The 13,008-nt window shown below is 39.4% G+C and overlaps 1 protein-coding gene across 1 annotated transcript; it reads right to left on the reverse strand.

Annotated features, from left to right (window-relative positions):
• Positions 1-7,209: 7,209 nt before the first annotated feature.
• Positions 7,210-9,004, reverse strand: TMSB4X (thymosin beta 4 X-linked). The gene is made up of 3 exons (XM_074192447.1): positions 8,898-9,004; positions 8,043-8,156; positions 7,210-7,693 (listed from the first exon to the last, which is right to left on the reverse strand). Exons 2-3 carry the CDS (start codon positions 8,140-8,142, stop codon positions 7,659-7,661), a joined length of 135 nt encoding a protein of 44 aa, XP_074048548.1. The 5' UTR covers positions 8,143-8,156; positions 8,898-9,004; the 3' UTR covers positions 7,210-7,658.
• Positions 9,005-13,008: the final 4,004 nt, after the last annotated feature.

Genomic DNA, 13,008 nt, shown 5'->3' on the forward strand with positions numbered 1-13,008 from the left:
ACTAAAACTACTTTGCTAAAATTTTGTTTTAAAAGAATGGGATTGGCAACTAGAAAAAAACAAAAACAAAAACTCCAGATCCACTGACTCAATAACTGGAGATGATCTCTGAGGTAATCTAGTTCAATCCTTGCATTTTACAGATGAGAAACTGGAGAGGTCACCTGAAGTCACACAGGTAACAATTGGTACTTGTAATTTCAGTGAAGATTTTGTTCCAAATTCCAAATTCAGCACTGTGATTACTTTATAGAATGGTAATATTTGTTCTATACTGATAAGGTTCTTAGCAGGGCAGAGACATATTAATAATTATTATTGTTATTATTATTATTAGCTTTTACATAGAATTTCAAGATTTGCAGAGCACTTTACAAATATTTCATTTGATTTTCACAATAACCTTGGTAAGTTGATGCTATTGTTATCCTCATTTTTACAGATGAGGAAAATGAGACAGACAAGTTATATGATTTTCCCACAGTTACAGAGGTAGTAAAGTTTCTGAGGGTGCATTTTAATTTGGGTTTTTCTGACTTCAGGTTGAGCTCATTATCCACTATGCTGATTCTCTCTCTTCTCTCTCTCTCTCTCTCTCTCTCTCTCTCTCTCTCTCTCTCTCTCTCTTTCTCTCCCTCTCTCTCTCCTCCCCCATTCCCCCTGACCCTTAGTAGGTAACATAATAAATACTTCTGAACTTAGCCAGAAAACAAGTAATAAATGGTTTAAAATGAATAGAAATGTCTTTTGCCTGGAGAAAAATTCTGCTTTTCCTAAATGTTCTTCTTAAATAACCAAGAAAGATAGGATTAGGGGATGAGGAAAGGGTTAAAAATAAAACCAGAGATAAAGGAAGTAGAATATAATATAAAAACACTATCTTATCATTTTGCAAATTTTACAGAACTATAATCTGAAAATGAATCAAAGGTCACTGGAGAAACACTTGATAGATACAAATAGGCCATAGCCTACTTTCAATGATGACCATTGTTAAAGAAGAGAAATAAGGAAGGAGGAGGCAGTGGGCAGGTCATGTAGCAAGAGAAGGGTTAATAGCTAATTGAATACTACATAATATCTGTAGGTTATATTCACATAGATGAGATCCATGAGTTTTATTGATTATTAAAGTATTAAAAAATTATAAACTTTTCAAAGAATCAAGATCAGCAATTCGTTTTGTCAATTTGATACAGGTCTGAATTAGAAGGCAACTATGCTAGCAAGATATATTTTAAAGTCATATGAACATTTGTGCCAGAAAAGTCTTTTGGATATTCTTGACCAATCAGATGATTAGCCACATAGCAACTTCTGAAGTTTTTTTTTTAATTAATCTTCACAGTCAACTTATCAAATCATAAGCAAAGCCACCAAATCCCAAAGTAAATAATCACAATCCATTGCTTCATGTAAACTTTGTCTGAAACTAATTATTTGGGGGGGGTTGCAATAAAAATTTTTTTAAATAAGGAAATTATTAGCCATTTTTCAACCCCAGTTTGGAAACCACTGTCAGAGAAGCAGACAGACAACTGGTTAGCCTAAGAGTATCATACTTTCGAAGGCTTCGGCATTGAAATGAGGAAATGTATAATTTCCTGCTCATTGGTGATTATGTGGCTGCAATAGCTCAAACTACCCTATGAATATAGTTCACAAACCAAAATTGCCTGCTAGTGATCTCTGTTAAAAACTCAAGACCTTGTCAGCCTATAAAACAATTGTGATGTGATAATTACTCAAGTATTGAGTGCTTATTTTGTTTCACTTTGCAGTGGGTATTTTGAAAGATTCAGATGTTTAAGACTTTTTCCTGCCCCTGCTATTTAGTTCAACCCATTGAATGTGGCAGTAACTTTGGAAATCTAATGATGGCTATGTAGTCTGTAACTAATTCAAAGAATAACCAAGCTCCCTAAAATGATGGTATGTCTGAGCTGTAAGAGACCTGTAAGATTATCTAATCTAATTTTTTTCATTTGCACATGAGGAAACAGACACACAAGAACCAAGAACAGAATAAATATCTTTAGGGCTCTTTTCTCACTAAATTCTTTCTGGAGGAAAATGTGTCAGTCCACAAATTTTATTTTGAGTCCTATGGGTGAGATAAGTTTCTTGTACACTGCATCACCAGGAATATTTTTGTTGCTATCAGGACCCTTGTCAGAGAAAAAGAGTATGAGGGTAAATGTTTTTTAAGTGGTTCTCCAGAAAAAAAAATAACCTATTAATTTGAAGTTTAATCTGCATTTTTAACATTTCTTCTATCACTTCTAAAGGTTAGGCAATCAATAAAACAATAAATAAAACCCTGATGGATAGCATTTGCCATTTTTTTTTTGTGATGTAAAAACTCATACTTAACAGCCAATATAAAATAGCTTTAGTCCACACCCTGGTAGAAGATTCTGGTCCTTTCCCTTGCCTCTGGACTTCAGACTCAAGGATTAATAAACTCTGTAAGATAGGAGCTACTGTGCATAATTTCCCTATGCTGATTAAATATGGTGATTGCAAATCTAACAATCTGTATGAATGTTCCTTGGACTTCATGTTTTTTAAGGGGAAGTGCCACGAATATTTAGAGCCATTAAAGTTAATTCAAAGGAGGAAGAGTCTTAAAACTTGTAAAAACAAAACAAAAACAACATATGGAAACGTTAAATTTGCCCTAAAACCAAAATATCTCATTTAATTTTGGAGTTTTCCCATACTGAGCTAAGAAAAAAGGCATCTTTGAGTCAATATTATTGTTTAAAAATAGATTTTCATATGGTGGCAAAGAATTGGAAATTGAGGGTTTGTACATCATTTGAAGGATGGCTGAGCAAGTTATATGTAATTGTGATGTGCTTATAAGAAATGAATGAGTTGGATGCTCTCACAAAAACCTGGAAAAGACTTACATGAATTGATGAAAAGTGAAATGAGCAGAACCAGGAGAATGTTTTATATAGTAACAGTAATAGCAATATCATACAGTGAAATGATTTTATGGATCTTGTAGATCTTAAGGACTTATGATGAAAAATACAATCCATCTCCAAAGAAAGAATTGATAGAATCTGAATTCAGATTGAAGCATAATTTTTCTTTACTTTCTTGTTTTTTGTTTTATTTTCTTTCACAATATGACTATCATGTTTTGATATGTTTTGATACTGCACACGTGTAATCTTGTTCTTGCTTCTCAATGACAGGGGGAGGAGAGGAAGAGAATTTGGAACTCAAAATTTTGAAAAAGAATGTTAAAAATTGTTTTTACATGTAATTGGGGTAAATAAAATATTGAAACATTAGAAGTGGATATTTATAAATAGTAATTAATTCAAATGAGAACAATAGTGGCAAATAAATCAGTGAAACTGAATCAATAAAAACTCATTAAATACCTGTTAGGAGCCAGGTCAAATTTTTTAAGAATAAAGAATATATATTTTTATGTAAGTAATTTATTTTGGAGAGATAACATAGCATAAGACTGACCTTAGAATGAGAAAAACTTGTAGTCTTGCCTCTGACATATTCTAGTTGTACAGCTATGGATAAAAAAACATGCCATGGAAAATTCTTAGTGGAAGGAATTTTCACATATAATAATGAAATCATAGTCCAGCTCTCTTTTCCCAGATATATGTTTTAAAATTCCCTTTGCTTATAAGAATTTTTTTAACATCTGTCTCTTTTTGTTCTCGTTGAGTCAAGTTTGATTCTGTGATCTCATTTGATGTTTTCATGGCAAAGTTACTGGAGAGGTTTTTGCCATTCCTTTCTCCAATTCATTTTATAGATGAGGAAACTGAGGCAAATAGAATTAAGTGACTAACTCAGGGTCTAAGTAAGGCCAGATTTGAATTCAGGGAATTGATTTTCCTTGACTTCACATCTGCTGCTTTATTCAATTCATCATCTAACTGCCTTTAGCATCTTAAAACCTAGTTACCATAGTTGTTACTGGGAATGTTTTTATTTTACCTGGAACAAGACTACAGTAGTTAGGAGAAAAAGTTGGCAAGGGCATCCCCATCACAAAAGATAGATGGTCTGTTGCAAAATGAAATCAGGTCCAAAGAGGACTATTTCCCCATGGGCACTCTATGGAAAATGGACCCTGGGTGTGGAGAGATAGAGGTCAGGAGAGGATGTGATGATGAGTCTCATAGTTTAATGGAGAATGATTAGACAAGATACAGGGATCCCGATGGTTATCGGGGAGAAGTGTGCCCCAGATGATATTGGTGCCTGGGACGTTGTCCCATTTACCTCATGCTAGTTTAGAGACAGGGCTGTTTAAAATAAATGCCGAAAAAAGAGAGTACTGTTGGATTAGCAGAGGAAGTGGGTTCACATCCTTGCTCTGTGTGACTTTCAGAAAGTTATTTCACCATTGTGGGCTTCAGTTTCCTTTTTTGTAAAATGATGGGATCTGACTAGATAAGCTCATGTGTCTTCTCACTCATATTATCCTATATATGTTTTTGAAAATCTTGTATTTTTCGCAACTGTAATAAAATGTGAGGAAAAATTCAAAGTAAAATATAGCACCTAGGCAAAAACTCCCATGCCCTTGGGGAGTCACTGAACTTCTGGTTTCTTTGGTTTCCTCGCCTGCAAAGTGGGGATAACAGTCCCTACTTCGGGATTGTTGTCTGGATCAAATGAGATAATTGTAAAATGCTTAGCAGGGTGCCTGTGCAGAGAAATGTCAGCTATTGCTATTATTGTTATTATTCCTTTTCCATTTTCACATTTCAGTTGTTTAATACTAGAATTAATCCATCATCACCTTCAAAGAAAATGAATTAGTAAGTCTTGCATTAGAAGGATATTTAATCCTCTTGGATAACAATGGAAGTCACGCCAGAAAACATGCCTTAAAAGTTAGGAGTTGGTATTTTGGTATTGATTTCTAAATAGGAAGAAGGAAGTGAGGCTTATTAGGGAAGTAGTGCTTTGTACATTCAACATTGTTTGAAAATAGCCTTCAAATATGCCTCTGCTCCAGTAACCCTTCAAAGAATGGGGGGGGGGGGCGCAGGGAGGAAGTGGGGAATGGGAGGTGGGTTCTCATTCTAGGTAAAAGTGAACTATTTTGATAGTATCAATGTTTGCTTCATAGATCCAGAAATAGGGCCAATATTAATTTTCCTTTTATATTTTGAAGTTGCCTATTATCATAAACCAATCTGCTCTTCAGTAAATGAGTTGGGGACTGCATAAAATAAGTTGGGGCAGAGCATGAGAAATATGATTTTAAAGAAAACAAACACTACTGTGTTTCAGGTTGCCCTTTAGTGTTCAGGTTTCTTACCTCTCCTTTCTATTTGCCCTCATGTTTTGCTTTTAATTTTTCTTGATAAATTCAGAGTTGAAGTCCTTAGACTAAAATGTCTGACCTTGAGAAAATTCTGTTTCCTCATCTGTGAGCTTCAATATAATTTTGAAAATTCCAGATTTGTCTCAGTAAAAGGGTAATCTCCTATCTGAACCCCACCCATCCAAACCCATTGAGTGCTAATACTAATTAATATCTCTTAGTACTTCTAAGTCTAGTTTGTTTTGCTAGGAGCCAAGTAATATTTTACCTGATCCCTTCAATTATTTAATTATCAGTGTCTATTTCTTAATGGTTGATGGAAATAAACAAGGTCCCTACATCCTTTTAACGTAGGACCTAACAACTTTAAACCGACATTGCAGTGGATTCTGGCTTCTCCCCGCCCCCTCCCCCTTCCTTGAAAGGCTTTATATTCCATTACTAATCTCATGAATCATTCCCTTCCCCCCATGCCTGCCAATTTTGCATAACTTTTAGGCATACAGAAACCTAAGATATGATTACCCAATGAAATATATATAAAAAAAAATTCATACAAACCCGTTTGGTCTTTTCATTGTTTCCAACTTCCCACTATGGTGACATTTTCAACTTAGCTGTTCTTGGGGAAGAAAAGAAAAAGTCCTTGCTTCCTCGGAAGCATGTCGTCTGTACCACTGCAGGCCAGACATATTTTAGGCAAATCATTCTTTAGGTTGCTTCTCGTAAGGGAACATATTTCAAACTTGTACTCATTGGCTTTATCTTTTTGGCTTTTTTTTTATAAAACCACAACTTGGTTTCCTGTGCCTTTTTCAAATTCAGTGACCAAAGGAAAAGGAATCTTCCAATTCACATCCCCCACCTCTTCTGCCATCAGGGCAGACTCAAGGTTGCCTTCAGAAACATGTTAATGACATTATTGAAAAGAAATCTCATTCTCGATTAGCTGTGCTTTTTAGCAAGAGATGTACTAATTTTAATATCTTCTCTTAAAATTAAATGGGCAATTAAAAAGCCCTTGGCCTTATGACCCCAATAAAGAAATTTAAGATGGCCACACCCTAAAGAATTCGTCTTCCTGAAAAAGTAGAAAATTCTTCTTTTGAAATCCCAAGGAAATAAAGTAGACTCTGCTTAAATTTCCTAATGTACCACTAAAGACAAAATTAAAATGGAGACAAATTTGAAGAACTCAACCCAGAATAAAAGATCAAGTGAAATTTCAATCGTATCAGAAGCTTTAAGTAAATGTCACTCAAGATTGCCAGCTACTCTACTTTTAGTCCATCAAGATTTATTTATGCAAATTAATACAAGATGGTACAATGCACTTTCAAAATCACAATTGTTACTGAAAAAAGGTATTTGTCATTTTATCATTCAATAGAAATTAGGCCATCTAACAAGATGAAAAGCACATGTACAATTCCCCCACTAACTGATATGAAATGTTCAACCAGGCTCTATTTGCACCAATGCCATTAATTGGATAATTTTATGAAGTGCTAGATATAAGGTTCGGATCTCCAGTGATTAGGTCACACAAAAAAGAAACCCAAAATGTGGATACAGCAGTTTCCACAATACTTTTAAACAAGTACAAGATATTCGGATTACAGGTAAAAAGAAGGCAAATTTCTAATAAAGTAAATCTAAGAAAACAAGGTCACAGATAACTAATACAGAATGCTAGTCATATATACAGATATTTTACATAATCGGGGATGGAAATTCTTATCCTGCAACAGGATTTACCCAACATAGAAAAAAAATCATTTTTTGGCATTTATTGCTTTTTCAAAAGGAACCCCTACTATTATCCTTGAGTTAAGTTTTCTTCCTGCAACATTGATCTTCCAAAGATAACACAGCAATACCAGCCAGGTTTTAAAATTTTTATTTGCATATTAAAAAAATTGTGCATTCCAATAATTAAAATCATTTGAACCCAAAAAAAATGGCACTCCGATTAAATGCATTTTACAGCTTGCCAGGACCTTGGTACAGCTTTGCATTTTACTGTTAACTAGATTTAATGTAGTCCCACCCGGTTCTTCTTTTCACCAACATGCAAGCTTTAAAAAAAAAAAAAATTTAAATGCCACCAGGACCCAAACTAGCCAGGACAGGCAGATGGAAAGAGGCAGCCGGCTCGGCCTTCAATTCAATGTCAGTAGTTCTTTATTCTTTTGATGTTGAAAGGGGCAGCACAGTCATTTAAACTTTATCCAACCTCTTTGCATCTTACAAAGTTAAACAGCTAAAAGAAGTAAAATTAAGAAGGCAATGCTTGTGGAATGTACAGTGCATATTGGCAGGGTAGATTTCATTACGATTCACCCGCTTGCTTCTCCTGTTCAATTGCTAAAAACAAAAAGCAAAAAACAAAACATACAAAGACACACACACACACATACAAAAGATAATTGTTAGGAGTCCAGAATTAGAGAGAACAGAGACTCGATGAATATGGGGGGGGTCCCATTAAAGACAATTTTCCTTTAAAGGGTGGCTACATTTCTTTTTGAAATGTACCCCCGATAAAAATTGGGAACAAATGCATTATTGAATGCTTTCATTTGAATAGGCCCGAGTTTCCTGCCTCCCTTCCCTGCCTCGCATTCTTCCCCCTCCTCCTGCCCCTCCCTCCCAGCCAGCCACAGCCCCTCCAAGATCCGAGCTAGGGAATTGGGGGGGGGGGGGTGCAGCTTACTCTCTTTTGAAGGCAGGGGGTTTTTCTCTTGTGTTTCTGTCTTCTTCAATTTAGACTTATCGAATTTCTGAATCTCGGCCATATCTGGTTTGTCGGACATTTTTGCAGATTACGCTGCGCACAAAGGAAAACAGAGCTTTGGGTGAGAACTCGCGCCTCCCTCCTCTGCCATCGAGGATCTTCCTCTTTTCTTGGGGGGCTCCTGGGACCGCCCCTCTTATTTCAAAGTCGGGCGGAGGTGGACAAAAAAAAGGGAGGGGGCGTCGAGTGCAGCTGCGGTGAATCGCGTCAAGAAAAATGTAAGAAAAAAAACCCGCGTTCGGGACAATGCGCACGACACGCCCTCGAGGGCCACCAAAAAAAATTCAAAAAAATCCTTTTAAATAATATTTTTAAAAAAATTTTAAAAATTTAAAAAAAATAACGATTTTCCCCGTGAGGCATGCATGCTGCGGGGCAGGGGCTCGGAGGCCCGCGGGCGGCGCCCCCTCCCCCTCACAAAGAGCCGCAGTGGGAGGCGGCACCGCCCTTAGCCGCCCCCCCAACAATGCGGGATCCGGAGCCCCGGGAGCGCCCCCTCCCCTCCGCCCACCGGGGGCGGCGCCCTAACAAGGAGAAGGCTGGGGGCCCCGGATTTCGGTCCAAGCGAACAAAGGGAGCGGGGGGGGGGGGCGCCCCGGCTCGCGCTGGCACCGGGCACACGCGCCCCAACTCGCAACTTGGCCGAAGGCTCTGAGCATCTCCTGCAGCCGGGGCGGGCTCGGCCCCCTCCCCGCCCCATAAACCTCACATTCCTTTAGAGCTGCTTTTTGTAAGAATGGGAGCTGCTCCTCCGAGAAGGGCAGGGGTCCTCACCGTGAGCGGGCGGCGGGGCGGCGGGCGCACGGGGCAGCGGTGCCAAGCGGCGGCTCTGCGAGGCGGCGGCTCCGAACGGTAGCGCCCGGGCGCCGCCGAGCCGCTATATGCCCCCTCCTATGCAAATGAGGCTGACGTCACCCCGCCCGCGTTAACTCCTGGGCCGCCGGCGGCGGGGAAAGGGGAGGGAGCCCGAAGCCACGCCCCCCGCCCGGACGGGCACACGGGCACCCCGAAAATGCGCGAGGGACGCGGGGAGCTGGAGGGGGCTGCGGCGAGGAAGGGGGGCGGCGTCCTTGCCCCTCCCGCCCCCCCCCCCACGGGGCGAAGCCGCCCCGAGGAGCCTCCCCGAGGCCCGAGGTCCGGCGCGACGCGCCCTCCGCCGCCCTGGAAATTGACATTGTCCAAAGAAAGCCAGAAAGGACCTTGGCCTTGGCTTGGGGCGGACACCCAGCGGCACCCCGAAGGTGCCGCGCTCCCCGCGGCCCCCGGCACACTGCGGAACGCGGGGAGGGCGGGAGGCTTCGCGTGACTCAGCTTCCACAGCCACCCCACCCTCCCTTTGTCTTTGTCTTCTCCCTAACGAGCGCGCCGCCGGCCTGAGTCGAACCGTGGCCCCCAAAGTGCGGGGCTGAGGGTGTGAGCCCCCCATGCATCTCCTGCCCCCTTGCTTGGGATGGACTGACAGAAGCTGCGGCTTAAATGCATGAAACTTAACGTACATTTCAAAAGGGTCAAAACTGCAGTGAGTTGGGTGGGAAAAAAAACAGGAAGTTGCTTCATATTTTTTTTTTTTACTAAATTTTGCCTCATTTTCCTACATATTAATAAAAACCGCTCGGGAGAGACTTCCTTAACTGACAAACGCTGAATTTGATGCGCGCAATTTATTTCATCCCAATGGATGTCCTTGAACACGTGAGGCTTGGAAAGATTTCTGTGAAGAGTTTTTTTTTAAATGAGCTCTTTCTTTCAGAAGAGCCCTATTTTCCGAACTAAGAACTAATTTTTGAAGACGGTCTTGGTGTGTTCATCAATACCTCCTATCATTAATTGAATTCATTTAGATTCTGGGAGCGTTTCGATCCTGAATTCCCCTCATTTTGTTGGGAACCACCTGCACTCTTGAGATTTTTTTACAAATACCTGTTTTGTGAATCATCCATTGTACTTGAGAGCAGGATGCAGTGATTATTTTTGAAAAGATCGGTTTGTGGTTGGGCTAAATATTTTGAAGTTTTTTTAGAAAATGCGGGGCAATTTTCAACATATTATTTTCAGAAATAGTCCGAAATCAATTAAAAATCACACAAATTTAAGATGCTTCACTAACTCCTTAGAAGATTAGTGAAACGTTACACATGTTCGCCTCTGCAGATAAAGGTGTGCGCATCACCTAGGAGTCAAGTCTACTTCATTTCTTTATCTATTTGACTTCCTTTTTTCCTAGGAATGAAAGGGGAAGAAAGCAGTCAATTTCCTTCTTCTGTAATTAATGCTCTGGTTTACATGTCACTGCCATGTTCAGTGGCCTTTCCCTCCTTCAGATGGTGTCACTCTACCTTTTTTGGGGGGAGGGGTAAATTGGCTTTTATAATTTTGAAAGGATAAAAGCTTTATTTTCTTTCAAATAAAACATTGTGAATTTCTATTCTAGAGCTTATGTTAGGAATAGTATTAAAAAAAAACAAAAAGGCCTCATCCTGGAGGGGGGCTTTTCTGATAGCAGTTAAAAGGACCTCACTTCCTTGGGCCCCAGTAAATTCCATTTCCTCCTAGGAGGATCATCAAACATGTCTTTTCTTCCCAGGCTCTTGATTCCTTTAGGGCTGGAGAAAGAAGTTTAGGGACAAAAGAAATTCCACAAATTGAATTCCAGTTGAATCAGCACAGGAAAATTTCTGCCTTTTGTCTCTCGGGCTTCCCCCCCCCCCCCCCCTTCTGTATATTAGTTAGAGCAGAGACAGCATGTCTAGAAAAGAGAACAGGAAAAAGGCCAGAAATTTTGAAACGGCTTGAGAGACTTTCTTCATCATTATCGACCTGCAGCTTTCACAGGGGAGTCCCTGATCTTGCAAGAATGAACTATCTCTATCTGTATTGGTATACATAGAGAGACACATTTGAATTATTGCATATTTATAAGTATGGGCAACATTCCTGGGAGAAAAGGGAAGAATGTCGCTTTCTTAAGTGCACAACTGGTCAGGAGACCCTGTGACTATGAAAAGGGAGGGGGCCGGGTCTTCTGAAAAAGAAACAAATGAAATAAAAAGAGCATCCACAATATGGGATGGCAAAGATAAAAGAAGCTCTTTCAGTCCTGAGATAGCATGCAGGAAGATATTCAGAATTTAAAGATTAATATGGAAATGAAAGTTTATCAAATTGAAATTAAAAACAGTCTGGAATTCCATTCACCTCTGATGCTACATCAAGCTCTGTACTCAGAATCAGGAAGGCCTGAGTTCATATGACCTCAGATGCTTACTGGCTGGGTAATACTAGCAATTCACTTGACAGTTTCCTCATCTATAAAACTGGATTAACAATAGCACCTACCTTTAAATTGTTGTGAAGATCCACTGAGATTATATTTGTAAAGCACTTTGCTTTTTTATTACTAAGCCTCTCTGGGCCTCAATTTTCTTATCTGAAAAATGGACGGTTAGACTAGGTGATCTCCTCCAAAATCCCTTCCCCCTTTAAAACTATAATTCTGGTGAAAATCTCTAGTCCCCCTTATTTTGTGGATAGAGGAATTGAGACTAAGAGAGTAAAAAGCAGATCACTCAAGATCATAAAAGTAGTAAGCAGCAAAACTAGCATTTGAATCCAGGTCCTCATTTTGAAACAAACCTACTTTGCATTTCCCCACATGCTTTTAGAGCAAGCAGTAATTTTCCCAATACTATTTAGTACTAGAAAGTAGATTATTTGCCATCATTGTTATTCTGGCAACAGTCATAGATATTTCAACGTATGCAGTGATTTTCAGATGCAAATGAGTATTAATATTGTTTTGCCCATAGAAATCAATGAAATTTATTGGAGTGTAAGCAGTCTAAGGGTAGGGATTGTCTTTTGCCTCTTTTTGTACTCTCAGCTCTTAGCACATGGCCTTTCACATAGTAGACCCTTACTAAATATCTATTGATTGATGATTTATTGATTGAAAGCTCCACTTTGTCACTCAGGAGCTCACCACAAGCAAATCTCAGACTGCCTTCAGTAATTTTGGAGGATGAAGATCTGCACCCCTTCAAGTGTTTTGGGGGAAGAACCTGGAGAGTTGGTGCAGGGAAGTCTGCTTTGGAGAAGAAGTTTCACCAGGAATTTCTGCCCTTTAGGGCAAGGGTGGGGAACCTTTTTTTTTTCCTGTCAAGGACCATTTGAATCTTTTTAACATCATTAGTCTGCTATATCTAGTCAAACATTTAATTCATTCCTAAAAAGCACCTAGATTTATTGGATTTCAAGTCCCACCTATGGTTGCCATGGCAGTGTTAGACCGAGTAATTTCTCAGGATAAAGCCCAAACATTTCCACCCTGCCTTAGGAAATCCATGAAGTTGGCATCATGGATTTCTCCCTACTCTCTCTCTATCCCAAAATAATGAAATCCTACCATTTGGAAATGCCTGCCTGAGATGACCTCAATCAGAACGAAATCAAAAATATTTATTGAGCTGTGTACAAAGAAAAGGAAAAAAAAACACAGTTCTCTGTTTTCTACTAACTATATCAGGTCTAAATTCCTATGCTTGGCTTTTTGGGGCCTCCTATAATCTTGCTCTGCCCAACCTGTTTATTTCCGACAATCCCCACCTGGCATGCCACATCTTTCCTGGGGAGGGCCTGGAATTTATTTGCTCATAATATTTTCCAGACCTGGAATAGCTGTCCACCTGTTGGCTGATTATCCAACCCTACATTTCTTTCAAGATATCCAGTTCAAGCTATACTGGCTCTATGGTCTGTTTTGATGAATAATACTATTCCTTGCCCTAGTTTATAAAGGGCTTTCAAATATGCTGTCTCAACTGATTCCAGGCAAGCCTGTGAAGTAGCTAAGTCAGATTAATATATTTCCCCATTTTACAGAATAAGA

Source organism: Macrotis lagotis, chromosome 6 (genome assembly GCF_037893015.1).
Source record: "Macrotis lagotis isolate mMagLag1 chromosome 6, bilby.v1.9.chrom.fasta, whole genome shotgun sequence".
Classification (NCBI taxonomy): Eukaryota; Metazoa; Chordata; class Mammalia; order Peramelemorphia; family Peramelidae; genus Macrotis; species Macrotis lagotis.

What these genes read in the sequence shown, in the direction of transcription:
- TMSB4X (XM_074192447.1), bottom strand. Translation starts at nt 8,142, where the DNA reads ATGTCCGACAAACCAGATATGGCCGAGATTCAGAAATTCGATAAGTCT. An exon ending in CCCCCTGCCTTCAAAAGAGA is followed by an intron (nt 7,694 to 8,042) that starts GTAAGCTGCACC and finishes TTTTGTTTTTAG; the next exon opens with CAATTGAACAGGAGAAGCAA.